At 34.4% G+C, this 20100-nt stretch overlaps 5 protein-coding genes across 6 annotated transcripts in view; 2 read left to right on the plus strand and 3 right to left on the minus strand.

The window, feature by feature from the left end:
• LOC118739670 overlaps positions 1-20100 on the minus strand; it is a 339105-nt gene that overhangs the window by 135249 nt on the left and 183756 nt on the right. The window lies entirely within an intron of this gene.
• The window catches only part of LOC118739680 (short transmembrane mitochondrial protein 1-like), a 397003-nt gene that overhangs the window by 105834 nt on the left and 271069 nt on the right, over positions 1-20100 (plus strand). The window lies entirely within an intron of this gene.
• The window catches only part of LOC118739672 (ER membrane protein complex subunit 4-like), a 394927-nt gene that overhangs the window by 103261 nt on the left and 271566 nt on the right, over positions 1-20100 (minus strand). The window lies entirely within an intron of this gene.
• On the plus strand, positions 1116-1859 carry LOC118739666 (BAG family molecular chaperone regulator 2-like; the record flags this gene model as incomplete). Its single annotated transcript, XM_036471127.1, is given in 3 exon segments — positions 1116-1136; positions 1249-1391; positions 1454-1859. Coding segments are annotated over 3 exon segments (538 nt in total), but the record flags the coding sequence as incomplete, so codon positions are not given.
• LOC118739663 lies at positions 3023-8232 on the minus strand. Its single transcript, XM_036471115.1, has 2 exons — positions 7759-8232; positions 3023-3819 (listed from the first exon to the last, which is right to left on the minus strand). Exons 1-2 carry the CDS (start codon positions 8215-8217, stop codon positions 3121-3123), a joined length of 1158 nt encoding a protein of 385 aa, XP_036327008.1. The 5' UTR covers positions 8218-8232; the 3' UTR covers positions 3023-3120.

Here is a 20100-nt window from a genome sequence, read left to right on the forward strand (position 1 = left end):
GTTACGAGGTTTTGCAGAACCACGATACGCGCTTTTGTACTTTAAACTGCGCTTTACATATCTACATATATATGAATATCTACATATGTATGTGTATATGTACTTATGTAAGTGAAATGGGCTTGCTTGAAAAAGTGTGTGGGTATTACATATAATTATAGCAGTTTTCAGTGATTTAAATAGTTGATACGAGCGCGCGTAAATCAAGCTCACAGCACACTTTCGTTTTCATAATTCCGTATAAGGACGGGTGATCGCGAACACCCTATAGCTTACATTACAAAACACACATTCTTCAAAAGTGTATTAATTAAAAATTTTCATTTTTTGATATTAAGCGCTAAAAATGTTCACAGCCGCATATTTACCATCCAGCAAAAACGAAAGTAAAAGTTAAAAAGAACCAAAGTAGTCTTCCTCCCCATCTGATTAAAATGGACTTGAAAATAATTTTTTTTTGCATCATCTGATAAACGGGGAACTTTGAGTTATTACACTTTTGAAGAACTCTGCGATATGTATGTATGTACGCACATAGATTGGTCAACAAAATTATATTATGGTAAACGAGTTTCTAAACATTTACATATTCTTTAAGGATGGTGCTTCATATAGACTTTGTATAGTTAAACTTTAAATTTAACTTTAGGCATAATAAAACCAAACATGCCCTTTTTTGTCTGCCTTGTACTTAAATTTTACATATAACAGTTAACCAAATAACAAAAATACTGACTTATACTATATGCCGTTCAATAGCGTGATTTGGTCTTGTTTCTTAATTAGTTACAATCGTTTACCAAAATGTACTGCACTAACAAAGCTATTGGGAATTTAATAAGTACATTAATCTTATTTCGTGGATTCCCCATTAATTTTTATCGCACTTTATATATTTATTCTTAAGTATAAAATGTAGTACGGCTTTTTTCACTAAACAATATTTACAAATATTTCTTTTTATTTTATTTCTCATTTTAATCGTATGTATGTAAATCGACGTACTTCCCAACCAATCAAATAACCAACCACCATCTTTGCCTACAAAACAAATACCATCAAATACTCAATTGTCTCACCATAAAATGTCACACTGTAACAATTATGATAAACAGGCCCTTTAACCTGAACGAAAGGTAAATTTCGTTTATTGCTGTTGATTTCTTTACTAGATACTTTTTTTTTGCAATTACACATTTTTGACACAATGATCTCTGTTTAATAAAATAACAAATTACTTGTATTTAGATTTGTTTCAGTGTTAGATCAACTGGATGCCCGCGTTGAAAAATTTCGCAAAGATGCATTGGGCCTGCAGGAGAAAAAGGATTTTCTGCTCATGTCTATTGATCTGATCAAGAGTCACGATATGCTACAGTCGATGATGGAGGGTAAGTGATTCACTTTACATATAGTATAATAACTGTTAATTATTATATCTCAATATTTTCAGCTGAACGCGAGGAAATCTTTTGCTACATACAGCGCGTAAATGCGCGTCTTTCCACCGTCGATTTAATGGTGCACACGGTGCGCGATCGCTCCCAAGAAGATGCGCTCAGTCAAATCAACGAACTCATCGATTTGATGATCACAATGGGCGATCCAGTAATGGCACGCCAGCGTTGCCAACAATACCTGAATGCATGCTGCAGTGCAGCGGAGTCGGCAGCATCGTATGAATATGGCGTCGATATGGATGCTGGTCCAATAGATAAGAAATTCGAGAGTGCTCTACTGGGTTGTACGCTCGACGATCAGAAAAATATCAAGAAGCGGTTGCAGGCTTTAATGGGATACTTGAACAAACAAACTGTACGAAATTAAATGAATTTAGTGAAAAACAGCACAGATATGAAGAAGAGATTTTATTTTAATTAAATGTGTAAGCCATAGAATGGATCATAATACAAAAATGGTATGTGCGATTGAAGAGGAAAGCACACAAATTGCTGCCACAAAATCGCGACAACTGCAGGAAATGCGATTTAACCCCGCAGAGTCACTTCCACCTCAAACCAATTCCTGTATATTGCAGTTGTACGGTACACTTCCTATTTAAGTACTTCTTTTAAACTTTTGCCACAAAAATTAAAACTTTTTTTAGTTATATTTATATTAATATAGATTATATCTTTCAATATTACTTAATTTTGCAATTTTCGGCTAGACAATATTTGCCCATCCTTAAATACATAATGTTGTTGTCTATTATAAATTGAATTACAAGCTTTACATTAAAAAATTGGAACCAATACAATTTCTTTAAACTGAAATTTACCTTTTTCTAGTTAAAAATTGCACACAAAAACAAAGTAAAGCATGAATGTTTACATAAATTTATATATAGAAAAAATACCAAATCAAATGAGTGAACTGTTATGTAACACATAAAACTTATTATCTGAAATAAAAGATTCGATTTTTAAAGTATTCATTATGGACTGTCGCCAATAACATAGTGCTATAAAAAAAAAAAACAAAAACAGATACACCCGAAACATAACAGTGCAGGTTGCAGGTTTTTCTTAAATTCTGTTTCATACAATTTTTAGATACTGGTCATGCCCCCACCCACTTACGCAATGTGTATATCAATTTTGGTACAGATTGGTGAAGTGGTTTTCAAGATATACGTATTTGATTGAAATGGGCGATGCCAAGCACAGTTGCCAAACATTTTATTAAAACGATTTGTTGCTAAAGAGGCATTGTAGATATGAGATTTAAGTAAATATTAAAGATTTCTTTAGCCACAATGTACAAAAGGTCAGAAAAACTAATCTAACAAAATAGGCCTGACTGGTAAGCCCTGGCAGCTAGTACTCTCTTATTTTAAATTAGATACCCATGTTATTTGTATCTAATAAAATAATAATAATAAAAAAATAGGTCTATAAATATCTTTCCTAACCATGTTTGATTTTTAAAATCGGATAAGAAATACTCAACTAATATATAGACGAGTTCATTAAGTACGAAAATAACAGTTTTTTTTAATAACAAAATAAATGAGGTTGTATTCGAGCCTACCTAAAACCTGCACTATATTATGTTTCTGGTATATTTTCGCTGTCGCACCGTGAAATCAGCTATTTTTAGAAAATGTCTTCAAGCGTGTCAAAAATACGCAAAACAGTGATCATCCGGCTGCAGCACACGGTCTGTCAACAACCAAACTGCTCCCTCTATGCCAAAGAAAATTTGTTTAATGTTCTTTGAAGTGAAGTAAACGATCTCATTGTCTTCTGCAGTTAAGTTGCGATGGTAGTCGCAACGCACAATTGCACCAAACTTAGGCACTGCATAGAAGAGTGCTCCCGTGCGGCTATCTACCATCATTCCCTTGCTGGGGCCCAACAAGCTGCCCAGCAGCTCTAGCTCAATAGTATTCGATTTGTCGTTCACCTCCACCTCCTCTTCATGTTGCGTCTGCTGTTCGGTGAATTCTTTTGCGATTTTATTTGAATTTAGTTTGAGAGGAGCGTTATTCAACTTCTTCTTCAGTTGTGAATTTGGTGTTGCATACAACTTGCCATCCGCATCGGCGAAAAGTAGTTCACGTTGCTGACCGAATGCGATGTCAATTGGTTTAATTGGAAATGGTGTCTCGATGATGCCTTGGAACTTTCGACTATTCAGCGCGCGTCGCTGCCACTTCTGTTCAATTATGTCGTAGGCGAGTATGTGTGCGTCATCTGGACGTAGAAAGTAGACATATTTTTCAACCTTGCAAAGTTCAGGAGGGGGACCCAATTTGATAACCAAATTTTCTGCATCCTTTGGCGTTAAGTAGCGACCGCAATCAATTCGCAATACCTGTGTAGGACGAGCCAAGAATTAATTACATTAAGTTACATTTAATTTATCTTAAACCCGGTTCAAAATCTCGGCATTCGATATCGAACGTAACTCGAATCATTGTTGGGCAAGTTTTAATTGTAAGGACAATTAATTGTTTATTGTGATATTCTGCAGTTAACATTTAACAAATTTTTAATTGGTTTGCCGTATTTTTTATTTTATTTGTAAGCAGGTTAACTGTTATCAAAAAAGTAATTGCAATTAAATTAATTGCCGTGTGCAATTAAAAGTTTAATTGCAATTAATTTAATTGCAATGCGCAATTAAAATTTTAGTTGCAATAAATTTTATTGCATTTATTTTCTTAATCAATTAACAAGATGATTGACAAATTAATTGATTAACGCCCAACACTGACTCGAATCGAAATTTTGATTGTAAGATAACAGCATTCGATAGCGAGTGCAATTTGCATAGTGGATAAAACAACTGTCACTTTGTAGTCTCTCGTTTACGAATACCGCGATTCAGGCCCAGGTTACGAAGCTAAAATACTCAATTTTCACACGATTGGGTTTTACTATTAGCTCCAGAAAAGTTTTTATTAGATTCATGTACATAGTTAAGGACCAATGAACACAGCGAAATATTTATTTGACAATATTAGGACGAACACGACAAATTAGAGGGGAAGCTAGCTTCGAAATGTAAGGGGCAAATAAGTATACATTTTTTTTACAGTAGCTGGAGGCTAATTGAAATATTTAAATCATATTTTCCCTTATTTCCAGGACAGTTTAAATCACTATACTTGTAAACATTATTTAAAAACTACTACTTCTGATTCCCATACAATGGCCATAGACAGGCTAGGCTCTTCGGTTAGAACGGTTATTATTCAATTAAAAATGTTTTATCCAAGAGTCAGAATGCTGGCTCCGTTTTGAGGACGAGGAAACTTCCGAACACATTCTTTGCGACGGTCCGGACTTGGCTAGACAAAGATTAATTTATTTCAAAGCTCCAATAGTCAACCCCTTAGTAATAAGGAATTCGACTACGAAAGCGTCTTAGGATTCATTAGGGAAGCGAGGCTGTCTTGGGCATACTGGGTTAGGAACTCTCTTTAAAGCAGTGATGCTCAGATAGAGCTTTTACTCTGTGCGCGTCCATATAAAATCTACAGAGAGTTTTGAAGAGTTCCGACCGCGGGCGCTGTTTTGAGCATCACTGCTTTAAAGGTACAAAAGACCTTTCAGGTCGCAGTGTCTCTTGTTCTGACATACCCGTGCTTTTATTTGTCTATCTGTCTTTCACCCTATTCAGTTTGCTTTTAAAAAACCTCTGTGTGCTTTCTTGGAGGTCGAGAGAACTTTCGGACAGCAATCATTGGCTCTGATCCAATAGTTTTCGTGTAAAATCCTGTAAAAATGTCAAACAGCAAAATTACTCTCCGAAATGAGCGTAAAAAGTGAGTAACAACAAAAAGTACAGGAACAAAAAAAAAAGGCAATTTTCCTGAAAAACGTCAACCAGTGATCGCTTGACACTTTTCATGCTTTTACCAGAAGAAAAAGTTCGGGTAAAATCTTGCAACTTCATTCTCTACACAACTCTCTGAAAATCGCTCTCATTTACAGGATTTTGGAGGATTTTGGAGTACGGGATCATTTTTCCTGTAACTTCCTGCAAGTTCGTGTAGAAACCTGTAAGTTCATATAGTACTGGATCAGAGCTATTTTGTGGTCTCAATTTATATTTTTCGAGACTCTTAATTTATGAGGAGATAAACTTAGCACGCAGTAAAGTGTAGGAGCAGCAGCATGATAGAACTGTCAGGGAAATTGGGTATTCATTCGTAGGAAAATATTTTAAACGAATTTCCTACGTTCTCACAACATTTTTGTTGTTTGAAAAATAATCACTTAATTAAGGCCAAATATTTGTTTTTGTTTTTGTGTCAAATTTCTTTTCAAAACCGGAAAAAAACTATTTTTATGTTTAAAACAAATTCTAAAAATTAAAAGAAAATGAAATTAAAAAATATAAAAAAAAAATTTTTTAAAATTAAATGACATAAAATCCTAAAAATTAAAAGAAATTAAAAATATATTTTTCTTTTTAAAATAACAAAATCTAAAACCCAAAAGAAAATTAAATTGAAAAAAAACAAAAAAGTAATAAAAGAAACCCAAAAAAGAATTAAATAGAAAAAAATAAAAAATAATAAAAAAATAGAAAAAAAATAAAAAGCGTTTCTTATTAATCAACTTAAAAAAATACATTCTTCTTTTTAAGACAATGAACTCATACAAAAAAATAAAAAAGTAAAGTAAACTAAGTTCCTAAACATTGTTTTAAATTGAAAAATATACATTTTCTTTTTAAGATAATGAAATCTAATAATTAATAGAAAGTTATATTAAATAAATATACATATATGTATATGTATATACATTAGGGCGGGTCAATTTTTTTTCGACATCGTTCCTAGCAGATTCGGATTGTACATAAAATTCTAAGAAAAAAGTCCTTTAGACCAGAGCTGCTCACTCCATAAGCACTTGTAGCACATTTGTTTTTGTTTTGCCCTGAAGTATAGGCACATATACAAATTTACACTTTAAATATAAAAAAAAAATTCTCGCCCTCCCTTACTCAGTATATATATATATCAGATATACTGAGCTGCCGTATGTCCTGGCATATAAACACAATTCATATGAAAGTGCGTGAGTTTCATATGGAAGGGCAAAGCAAACGCCCTCAAATATGAAACTCAGGCACTCCAGTGAAATGTACAAATTTGCACAAACAAATATAGAATGAAAAAATAATAAAAAATATGTTCTCACTGAAAAAAATTTGTATTATAAATTGATTTAATATTCGTTACTGAAAGTGAACACGAAATTTATTAAAAGAAAAAAACATGGCGTTCATTAAAGTGTGGAAGCGCGAGATCTCTTTTGCAAAAGTTTTCAGAGCAAAGCATAGTGTATGTTGTGCTTTGTAATTATTAAACGGATGACGGGATATTACTTGCAACGACATTTTTGTAACTTCCCACCAAAACTTTTTGGAAAATTTCAAAGGCGATATCTATAGAAAATGATTGATTTCCAATCTAAATTCAATAGGGGTATTCACGATCCGTTGCATACTGTCTAGCATGGTGCATAGATAGCATAAATAGCATTATTGGCTTATTTTTGTTCTTTTTTGAACACATGAAACAACAACAAACATTCTATTTATGCTATCTATGCACCATGCTAGACAGTATGCACCGGATCGTGAATACCCCTAATATAAATCCCTGGGTGCACCACCTCGCTTAAAGTTGATAGAAATTTCGCGATTTTGAGGGAAAATATTAACAAATGACCGGCAAACTTCGCGCAAGAAAAAAAATAATTATAAATTATAGTTGGAGAAACTCCAAACCCTCATTAAATTTTATTGCACATTGCTTCAATGGTGCTATCATTTATTAACGCTTTAACGTGGGACTTTTATAAGCGAGCAGTGTCCCAAGGAAAATGTAAAATTTGTGCTTGCAATATGATGTAAATATGTGCAAGGATTCCTTCCACTAAATTTTGGAACTTTTCAGCCACTAGGTCGCTATCATTTCTTAACGCACTGTATTATTCCACATACATATATGTACTGTAATACTCCCATTGTTAACAATTTTCATTCACTAATCGTACAATAAAAAAATTAACTTGTACTTTTTTGCTTAATTTAAATAAATAAAAAAAATCTCAGTGTACACATAAATTTTCTAGATGTATTGTGATTTCAGTTCAATATAAAAGTTTTGAGCAGCCCTGCTTAATTATTATTGCACAAACTTATACATACATACATACATATGTAGTATGTATGTCGTTGGAGGCATTTTTAAAAAGCTCCTTCAATTATAAATCCTCCCTCTCTCTCACTCACCTCAGCATCGTTCCGAATTAAGTCATAAACCAACAACTTTGGTGGACACATATTCGCGTTTTCCGACTTCATTTCCTCCCATCCGGCATCCAACACCCACAGTCGCCCCAAATTATCCACTTGCGTCCAAATAGCCTTCTGTATTAAATCACAATCACTTCTGTTACCATTAGCGTGCGCATATATGTGCGGATAAATCGTACTTTGTAGCGGCACATATCTTTCAGGCCATTTGGTTGCGATCAACGTCGGAAATAGTTCGCTATCGACGCTGATACAAAGGAATACACGCAAATAATGCAGCGAAAGATGGCGCACGCGATAGGATTCAGTCAGGCCAGTCTGTGCTAAGTGCCAGGCTATGCTCGTATGGATTTGTGACGCCATTATCGTAACACCAATCAGAGCGATAATTATAGTGGAATATGCAAGTTTGCTATTCATTTGTGTTGATGACATTTTCGTGTTCCGTAGATTTGAAGGTGGTAACGTCTGAATGGTTTATGGAGGGCTTTTCAGCTCTTTCCGTTGGAAGGGAGTTTGCAACTAAATGCAATTGACCTCCACACTGTCGGGCTGTGGCTCAAAATATTTCGCTTCATGCACGTTCCAAGCGCTGTGTGAGTGAGCTGAGCTGCTTTGTTTTTTGAATCGTTTATGAAAAAGTGGAAATTGGTATTCGATTGCAAGTGTCCAAAATTATGCTGAGCTCGGCAAAGGTATTCTATATCAAATGGTCAATTGCTTGGTTGGCGGCAAACCGGCGCAGCAATGCTTGTGAGTGAGTTGTGCAATGCCAACGCTTGCCACTCAGTTGTTAGCGTTTTTCGTCTACCAAAAAAAAATTCGGTGAATACATATCGCTCATTTAATAAAACACTGTCGCAAGTCAAAAACACATAATTTTTGAGTTATCGGGTCTAGCACTGAATTCATCGTAGTCCGTGAAATTTACCAATCTGAATTGTAACGAACAAATGTACCTATAATATTTACATATATGCTATTAAAAAGGCGGCCGCTGTGGTGTAGTGGGTAGCAGTGCGCGCTACCATTCCGCAGGGCCTGGGTTCAAGCGCGGCTCAACCCAACATCAAAAAAAAAAACAAAAAAAAGGTTTTTTTCTAAAGCGGTCGCCCCTCGGCAGGCAATGGCCAACCTCCGCGTGTATTTCTGCCATGAAAAACCACTTGTCATAAAAACGCAATGTGACAACATCAATGCGCACGCCACAAATCGGAGGAGAGGCTCCTGTTGGGGGAAAAAACCGTGAAGTTTTATGTGAAGTTAATTCTCGGAAGGCACCGTTTCACAAAGCTAATGCGCAGACGATCTTCTTGTTCTATAACCCTGAGTTGAGTGTGGAAGAGTGTATAAGCTTCTTGTCATCTACATTGGCCCCTAAGAGGAGTCTTGATTACAATGTGTAGGGGAGGAAGGTCAAGAAGCATCTCGACATCCGCGGTTGGTGTTGTTCTCATCGCGCCAGTGATGCCCAGGCAGGCCAGTCTATGTAGCCTACTGAGCTTGGACTGCGTGGACTTCACTTCCACCAGACGGATTCAGCAGTAAGAATGGGTTTGGAGATGGCATCATACATCATCCTTGCCAGTTTAGGTCTGATGACCTGCTTCCATCCCATTAGTTTCCAGCATGTCAAGAGAGCTTGTTATCAAGCATAACTCCAAGATATATGATCTCTTTGGAGAAGTTCACCTTTTCTCCTTGAAGGAATGCTTCTAGTAATTTGTCCCTTTTCCTTTTCCTGGAGAAAATGACTATGCTAGTCTTCTTGGGGTGTGCTTTTAACCCATTGTTACTGCACCAATTGGCGACTATGTTCAGAGCATTCTGTAGGAAGTTGGGTATAGTGTCTTCGAACCTAGCTCTGATTAGGATGACAGTGTCATCTGCATACGCCCTGAACGACGAAGCCATTTTAACTAAGAAGGCAGAGTAGTTCGTCTTCTATGATCGACCGTAGCAGAAGGGAGATCACTCCCTGCTGGGGGCAACTTTCCGTTGCTAAGAATTTGACTCTTTTCAGTCCATCAACCCATTTCCGACGAACGCAAATGTATATTAGCGAGTGTTCCGTGTTATCGAAAGCGCCCTCCAAGTCCACGTCCGTCACCTCCTCGACCCCCAAACACTTCTCGATTTGCCTTGTTAGACTTCGAAGAGCGTGAATAGTAGATCTTTTCGGAAGATAGGCAAATTGGTATCTATGCAAAGGGTTCCCGGTAAAGAAACTATCACTGATATGCTTTTCTAGGATGCTTTTCAATGTTTTAAGTAGAAAATACATTCGAATAATGGGTCGGTATGACTTTGGTTGATCTGCTGGTTTTCCCCCCAACTTTGGGTTGTAGCGGACCGTCACTTCCTGTAGTGGAAGGGACCTCCACACAAAACATGCTCTGAAAAAGGGTAGCAAGCCGAGTGAAGTGTAAGGTGCTGGTAAGACATTATTACGTGCTCCTATTTCCTACGGGGTTCGTACATATACATATATGTATATATGTATGCACGTACATAATTTTCCCTGTGATAACTGAATGTGTCATCATAGCCAGCTTTTGCTTGTTTGTTTATCACCTCTCAGCGAACGCGGTAATTAAATCTTATCGGTTAACCTTTTTGTAGCCAAAATTTGTTACTTATACATATCGTGTCTTGGGACGCAATACCTCGCATACGCCAGATTAAATACCATATGAATGCCCTGATTGCCAAATCGATTAACTCCAATTTTTGACACATCTTAAGTTTAAGTTTAAAGCATTTGCTATAGTCATAACTTATTATAGTTATAATAACTTTACACAATATACATACATATAATATTTATAATAATATCATATGTGGAATTTTAACACATTGACTGCCAAGTGAATTTGACCCCAAGCCCAAGCAGTTTCTCATCACACTTAAAATTTACCTCAGAGTTTTTATCATAAAATAGACAAAAACCATCATGAGCTATGAAAATTGAGCCAAAATGTTTTGAGAATAAGTAGCAGACTACTCTGAAAATATAAAAAATTTCAGTGGAGTGTCGCACGAAAGCGAATGACAAGGTCGAATGTAAAACAACCCCTGCCGTACGCTTTCCTGCGACGTGCCACATGGTAGTCAAAGTGTTAAAAAATATCATACATTATTTAGTCGCATCTCTCAACTTTTTGTTAATGGATTTACCCGTTTTGGCAAGTGAAGCACTCATATATAAGACAATATTTACTTTTAACTTTATGGAGTAGGCTGCTATTGAGTCGAATTAATACTTGTCGTATGCGAGGTATTGCGTGCCAAACGCCGATATACGCGCAGAAATAATATTTTTCATAATTTTCTTTCTAACTAGAGGTTATATATAGTTGAGGAGTAAAAACAAATAGGGTTGAGCTGAAGGCATATGTAACAGGTAGAGCCAATAGAGGAATAACAACATTTACGTGTATTTTGTTGTTGCTTGGCTTCTAAACCGTCAAAAAATATCATAGTGGACTACGTGAAATATAAACAAAAATTTAAACTAAAAAATGTCTTTGTAAACTTGTTTGCAATGGACTATAATCAGCGTTTGTCCTCCTGAGTATAGCGAACGATCCAAAGGTTGGTTTTAAATCGCTTTTTTTGAAGTTGCCATGCAAATACATTTTGAAAATTAAGAATTTTTGAGAAAAAAGTTACAATGTTTGACAGAAACAAAATAATTTGAAAAAAAAAAATCAAATCAGCTGCTCTACTGCTACTACCTGTGCAACATGCCTGGGTTGAAACGTACACCGATCGTAGTAGATTTGCTCTTTAGAATTCTGCGCTAATTTGCTTAACATGAAATTTGCTTTTAAAATAAAATAAGGAAATGATGTAACTTCAATCTTTGCTCTTGCTACGTAAGAGTTAAAGAGGTTCCATAAATTGTTTATAGATCTCCGCAAGGGTTAAGCTTTTGCAATAAAAGCAAAATATCACAAACATATACACAAATGATGCCTAAAATTGTCAAATGATTAATAAGCCTTCTTTCCAACTATACACTTCCTTTCAGAGTGAAGTTATCTATGAAATTGGAAGCTAAAATTCAATATCAGTTCAAATATTTTCTGACGTATCTACATACAAACGGTGTTTGTTCTGTACTGAGGTGTAATTGGTAACAACACAAAATTCACCCGCCAGTTACTGTTCACGATTGCTAACAAAATAACGTGTTTGCGCGTTTTTCATACGAAAAAAATTAGCACGGTTATAACCTCGTTAGTCATCGGCACCTACATACATAAGTATTTATTATCAACGAACGAACCTATTAGAAAAATAATAATATTTTTAGTGCTTCACTCAAACACTGAGGACAACAGTGCCTTTTGGAAGAAATTAAATAACTTAGAGTGAGCTAATTGTCAAAAACAAAACAAAATCAGTCAAGATGTGCGGCGCTTTGTGGGAGTGTATCAAATGTCCAGGAAAGGTTGTGTGTTGGTAAGGAAAATAAAATTTAAATCAAAGAAATCGTTATACATATACAAACATGCACATTTTACATACCAACCCTGTAAACCATTTTTTCAGAGTATTCTGAATTGTAGAGAAATTCGTGAAGATCTCAACCGATTTTTTGCCGAATTTTCTAAAATGAAATAAACTGTGCACACTTCGATTCTTTTACGAAATTTGGGAAGAAAATCGGTAAAGAAATCAAAATAGTGCTGCTATGTGAAGAATTTCTTGCAGAATTTTTTCAGAATTTTCCTTATTTTTCGTACAGAAATTTCTTTACGAGTTCGTGTCAACCACTTCACATAATTTTCTTTGAATATTCGTAAAATGCAATCTTTAGCTTAAAATAAAATTTGAAAATTATTTCAACACTAAAATTAGGTTTACTGCAAATTATAGGGAGCGACAGAGTCATCCAAATAATATTAGAATTTTAATAAACCTAACTACATAGAGAAATAAAATTTTTATACTTACATATTTTCGCTTGGCGCGCAATGCCTCGTACATGTCAAATGCAATACCAAGAATAAGGTGGTCTGTAAATTTTACAAAAAAAAAAAAAATTATTTTCTTCTAAATATATGCAAGTACATCTCTGTGTTCATATGGAATAGTAGCTTATGCCGAAAGGCTGGCTTTAGTATAATGCGGCATTCTCAGCATACGATTGCGAGCCGTTGCAGAACTTTTGGAAAATAAACTCTCTCTAGCCCATAGTTACAGTGATTCGATAGAAAACGCTTTTATAAAAGGAAAAAATTTAGTCTATCTACATACATATGCACATACATATGTGGGTGATTCACTACAAATTGTAATTTTTCCAAACCTAAAATTTTAACATTTGTTGAAAATTGTTGTCGGACCTTTTACTACAACCCTTATCTAGTGTTCCCAGGCAATCGTGCATTTACTGTACTCTGCTGCCACAGCACTGACTTTAAAAGTCGAAAATAATACGTACATATGTATATCTATTAATTCTAATGAAGACGACTTGTATTTTCATGTATAAAAAACTTTTATTTATTCAATGACATTAAAATTAGTAGTGTTCTACTTCGAGTTACCACCAAGTGAAGAAAACGTGGTTAAATAAAAATTCAATTCATTCACATTTTATTCGGTGGGTCTAAATTTCAGACATTAACCTAACAGCGCTCCGAACCTGTGCGGAGTTCAGCAATTCCTAATGGCAATGATGTTTGGACACTCGAAGATATCACAGAATGCAAGATAAGCGCGACACCATGGTACTGACTGAATATGTTGTGACATACCTTTTTTTTTCAATTAATGCTTCACACTATTAAACATCTGTTAATTCAAAATTCACCGGAATCGTCACTCCTCTACAATATTCAATAGCGCACGTCGTCTTGGAAAATGAAATATGGCGACGGTACAACGAAATTAAAATATCTTTAATATATGTATGTATGTTTAATATAACTAGGGGGCAAGACTTTAAAGGCTATTCCGCAACAAAATTGCCATAAAAATTAAAAATTAATTGCATAATCGGACGAGAATGACGGCGGAAATGCTAAAATTTACGAAAAGGACATGCGTTGGTATTGACATTTTGACTAGTTTTTTAATCTTGAATCGAATGTAGGGTGACCAGATGAGAGAACAAGTTTCCTCTCCCCTCCACGACAAGACACACAATCGCATCTTTGTAGTTCAGGGTTATTAAAAAAGCCGAAATTTGAGATTTTTCAAGCGTTTGTTAAACATTCTGTTTTTGAGCGTAGTATTAAGTATTTGAAAATAGTGATCATAACTTAAACAATAAATTCAATAAGTACCTTCGCTTCTATTTTATTGTACACAATGACACTTCCGAAATAAGGTTAGGATGGCTACTTATCTATACAATCTCCCGTCGAGGTCCCCAGTGTGAACTAGCGCATACTTACGCGGGTTGCAAAGCAACCTACCTTAGAGTACAACTCCACAACAAGCTTTTCAGGCGTTCGTCGCTTTTCAGGAAGCACTCCATTCAGCTATGAGTTGACTAATACAGCTGGAGGCCGCAACGCCGAAAAAATCTGCTATGGAGCTTCAGCTTTAACTTCTATATAAGTGTTTCCATGATGACGGACGTTACATTCGTACGACTTTAGAGTTAAGTATGAAGTCACTTTAAAAAAAAAATTGCCATTGTCTAGCATTTATACCGTTCTTTGGTTGACAAAAAATTAGGTGCGCTTGGAACTCGAGAAAATTTATGAAGAAGAGGTCATAACGGACGCGACTAAAACAGAAGTGGTTTCAGAGTACATGTAAAAATCTGAATACCAAATTTAAAGCTATAAAGCCTAAAAAGTTTGTAAAAATCGGGACACTAGGCGGGAAAAGAAAAATCAGTCAGGACACTTTAACTCGACCCTGAAATCAGGACATGTCTTGATAAATCAGGACGTCTGGTCACCCTAATCGAATGTGCTCTGCATTACTAATTTTTGTAAATGAAGTACATATGTATGTATGTATGTACATATATATAGATTACTACCATCTTTATTGATATTGTGAAAAATTGTAGCATTTTATCATCATTGCGCGATAATAGATAGGCTGAGCAAGAATAGGACAGTTTGTAGAGAATCATCCATAGCTATGGTAAGGGATTTAGCAACAAAATTCAAAATGCTATTGTTTGCAACTTATGTTTATTTATTTATTTTTAATAATTTTAATTTAAAATATACATAATTCAATCTATATAAACAGAAACCATATACCGCACACGATCTTCAAAAGTGACACAACTCAAAGATTGGCATTCTTAAATTATGCGCTAAAAATGTACGCAGAGTTTTTATTTACCTTTCAGCAAAAGCTGGAGCAAATTTTTTTTTATAATTTGTTGAAAAAACCTAAGGTAAAGTCTTCCTTGCCAATATGATTAGCAAGTGCTAAGAAATAGTTTTTCGCATTTTCTGACGAACGTGTCATTTTGAGTTGTGTCTCTTTTGAAGACGGCATGCGATATGTAAATAAAGAAAAGTTTCAAAAATTTCATAAATTTCACAAAAATTAATCAAACTTAAAAAAATTTGCATCAAACTTTTTAATCAGAATCTTTAGGGTATGCAGTTAAATTTCAGTCTGATAAAGTGCAGTTTACAAGCAGGGTTGGGCACGCTGCACTGAGCATTTCAGTAGTGAAATTGGAAATGCATTTGCACTAAGTGCATAGTGGTAGTGAAAACATTTTGTCACTACCACTAATCATCTAGTGGTAGTGAAATTTGCAATGCACTATCACTGAAGCCCTAGTAGTAGTGAAAATCTCGATTTAGTCCAGCGTGCCCAACCCGGTTTACAAATCGCCAAAAATTACACTTGATTTTTTTCGATTTTTTTTGTGGAGGGTGTTGACCATTTTTATTTTCAGATATTTTCTTATTTTTCGTACTTTTTCTTCAAAACGAGCATTCTTCCTATAAATGAAACTTTTCCGATTCCCTGATTTTTGAGGAAAAATAATTCAAGTGACTCTTTGTATATTCAACAAAGTATAGGCTAGTTATATACATATTTGGTTGTCACTTCTTTAATTTTGAGGCCAGACACTTTAATAGCCGGTTTCACGAAACTTAATAGTAGAAGTGAAATTTATATAAATTTTTTGTTTAATCCCTCATTTATGTACATACGCTTTACTTGAACACGTGATAAAAGCTTAGTTTTTAAAATTTGTTTTCCGTTTTTTTTTTTGCTCTCAAATCAGTGATAAAAACCTTTGACAAAGCTGCAAATAATCACATTGAAATAAAGACTATATCGAAAGGTGAAACTTAAAATAATTTTTTATTCAAATTACTTTCGTGAAACCGGCTATCAAGTTTTAGTTTCGTTTACTCCCGTTTTAATTATTCATTTAATAGACCAGCAAAATTCACCAACTACTCTAATAAAGAATGTTCATTAGGGTGGTCCAAAAATGCATGTGAAAAAGTAAAGTCTGAATTTTAATGCTCTCACCCCCTAGGATTGTTTTATACCGAAAAAACTATACCTCCGTTTTTTTTTTAAGTTGTCCATGTATTTTATATGGGAAAAAACAAGTTTTCATAGAATGGTATAAAATTCTCGAATATCAATTCAATTTTTCGATCGGAAAACTTGTTTATTATACCAGTTTTTAGTATAGGCGAGTTTTTGTGGGTCCCCTCATTGAAATTTTCGAGGTTTTTAGGGATCCTTTAAACAATGGTTTTCCCATATAAAATATGTACATGGAAAACTTTTAGCGCTTTCAGCGACCTGTAAATATTAAAAAAACAAACAGGGGTATAATATTTTTTTCGGTATAGAACAATCTTAGGGGTGAGAGCATTCAATTTCCGACTTTATGTTTTATGGACCGCCCTAATGTATATGCAGCCTAATTAGTGTAGCTTTTACTAAGTGGCTCATGATCATGCCTAACTGTAATTGACTATCAAATGGGATAGGTCGATAATTATTTTAGTTAAGTGGAACATTTTTATTGCGATGTATAACTCTGACCCGTCCTTTTCAATGTTAATGTAAACATCTCATGAAACCTAAAATACGTATGAATATTCAACATATCTGATTTACGAGTGCTTTGCCACTCCTATGTATGTAAATATGGCTATTTAGTAAATATTATGACCAAGTACTCTTAGATACATATATGTATATGGTATTCGCATTATAAAGTGTAATTTGCTTTGAAATACTCACAACTGAGATACTTAGAGAACAATTTACACATACACATACAATATGTATGGATGTACTGAATTAAATCACTAAAAGCCGATAAGGCATTTTTCCAATATGGCCGAGTCTAATGAACGGTATCAATTCTTTGATAAGAAAATTGTTACAAATCGAATAATCGACGAGGCACTTATATATTCCCTTTATGAATGTACATATCGTCGTTTAAAGTACAAAACCGCGTATCGTCGTTCTGCAAAACCGCTTAACTGACATTTTTTGCCAAAAATTCGATTTGCTCACCGAAGCTCTAGGCTCAAGCCTCATCCATTCGTCCGGAAATATACTAGCCAAAAAATGCGATTGCTTTATAAAAGAGAGAACAATTTGGAAATATGAGTGCTTCTGCTCTCGACAAAATAATGTATGGTTTTTTTACTTTAAACGACGATATGTATGTATGTAAATATATGTTCATATATGTATAGTAGTCTATTATGTTCTCGTTACTTATAATATACCAATAGGAGGCTTAACTAGTAAGACAAATTAAAATTTTATAACCAATATGACTAAGCAAGCCTTTTTCTCTTGTTAGTAACCTATGTTTTGAATTGCATTGGTTCGAGTCGACATACGCCATTACTTAACCCCACTGTCGATGTGGAAAACCAACTACAGCCAGCATTGGTAATGAAGAAATGTGACACGACTGGTATCGGCACTGTGCTGAATATGGCTTAACGACGAAACCGGTTTGTCTCCAAACCAAACTTGGCCAGGGATTATGGAAATTCGCTTCCTGTCGAAAAAATCGATCAACATCAGCATGTCAAAAAATAACCTTTCTAAAGCACATGCCTCCCGTTGTCTATTTTTCAGTTTTTACTGCCTATTTTTCTTACTTTTTTTTCGCTGTTTTATATTGCCTACATCCTAAAAAACCATTCCCTGGTAATTATTTTGCCTTCCCTGCAAACCAAAGTTCCCGAAATCTTAACGAAATCTTTAGGAGTATCTGATTTCTGTAACGATTTTTTTCCGAATCTTCAAAGAAAATTATATGAAGTGGTTGACACGAACTCGTAAAGATTTTCTGTACGAAAAATAAAGAACATTCTGAAAAAAGTCTGCAAGAAATTCTTCACATAGCAGCATTATTTTCATTTCTTTACCGAAATTTCGTAAAAGAATGGAATGTGCGTAATTTATTTCATTTTAGAAAATTCGGAAAAAAATCGGATGGGATCTTTCCGAATTCGTTAAAATTTCTTTACGATTCAGAATACTCTGAAAAAATGGTTTGCAGGGTTCCTTAATTATACAATTAAATAGCAATTATGCTCCATCATAATACGTATATGTGTACTTAAAATGCTTTTAATTTTACAAAACTTTTTCTCTTTACAGCTGCTGCAAATGCGCCCTGAATATGTTTCTCGGCATTTTTTGTTCGGTCATTGTGTTAGCTGTTATTATCGGCCTGATCGTTTACTTCACTGTGTATTACCACAAGGATAGTTCCAGTAACAATCAAGAAAAGCTAGTACGACAAGTGATCACTGCTGCCCCGCTAACATTTAAGGAGTACTTCCAGCAGCAAAATTAAATACACACATACATACATATCTAATACTTAGACTAACGCGGAGTTGAGGCATTTTCAATTATTTACTTAGGTTAAGCAATGAGTATTATTGTATTATAATTATTTATGTGGTTGATTTTTGTTTTTTTTAATACTGATTTTATAGTTCTATTGACAAGATTTAACTATTTTTAAAGTTATTTAGTATAAGTGAATTCTGTGTTATTTGCAACCACAATTAAACTTACTATACGTCGGTGATACTGCAAAACGTTCTATGTCACTTATTACCTTTGGTGCTTAATTGATCTTTTATCTGTATCTGATCGCTTCTGGCAATCGTTCATCTTCATCAGCCAAAGGTAGAAAGTTTTGTTATTCGTTTATTAGGGTGCAACGATATGCAGATGCATTCCGGTACAAGTAAGATACCATCTATAAGTGTCAAGGGTACTAATGGACATATGACGTTTTGCAGTATCACCGACGATATGTACATACATAATGTACATGGCGTTGTGTAATTCGAAATTTGTGGAAAGAAAGTAAATAAAAATTTTATTTTGCAGTATTAAAAAAACGTCAGCTAATCTTATCTCAAAAAAAAAATTATTACTCAAAGGCATTAAGACTTAAATGTTATTTATGGCGTTTAGCGATAACCGATTTCATATCAATATTTAATTCTCTATATTCATATAAAGGCCAAAATTATTGCTTTTGAATAGTTATATTGGCGTATAAATGCGTCGTGGCACATTAACAAAGTCGCGAAACTTACAAACGAGATAGTCCTTTATTTATGTATATATGTATGTCTACATACAAATGTTTTTACATACATAAATATGTGCGAAAGTACCTATTTTACCTACAGGTTGTGAATCACGACTGCGACTATGACTTTTTTGGGGGAATTCAAGGGTACCGAACTGATTCTAATGAATTTAAAGCTATTACTACTTTTTTGTATTTGATCACTTTGTGAGTAAATAACTCCGCCAAACATGAGGAATTTCGAGTGCTTTTGAGTACGTATTTCCTGAGTTATTTTTTATGAGTTTTTGAATTATTCAATTGTTCACAGAGTTTTTAAAGAACGGGGGAATTCGTACACAGACACCTGCATACATACATGTGGACGTACATACATATGTATGTCGTCAGAAAAAATGAATCATATAAGTATTTATGTAAATATTGAGTTTGCAGAAAAAAAGCAAAAAAAAAAAACGATAGACCAATTGATGTGTTTGATTGTTTAAATTAGTTAGATATGTAATTTCTTTGAGCAAGAAAAGGAACGGTTTTACTTATCTTATTTTTTCAAGTGTGATGATGTTTAAAAACCTACGATACACATGCATTTGAAAAAAACAAAATGTATGTAGTACCCATGACGCAGAAAGCAACATTGTAAAAAAATGTTTGAGACTTTGAGCAAACATGACATTCTACGTGCATACATATATAAGCAAAATAAAAAATAATACAATTTGGAAAATAAACAAAAATTTTATAATTTAAATTTTATAACT

The sequence above is a fragment of the Rhagoletis pomonella genome, unplaced genomic scaffold (assembly GCF_013731165.1).
Source record: "Rhagoletis pomonella isolate Grant_MI unplaced genomic scaffold, Rhpom_1.0 Rhpom_scaffold_00005, whole genome shotgun sequence".
NCBI lineage: Eukaryota > Metazoa > Arthropoda > Insecta > Diptera > Tephritidae > Rhagoletis > Rhagoletis pomonella.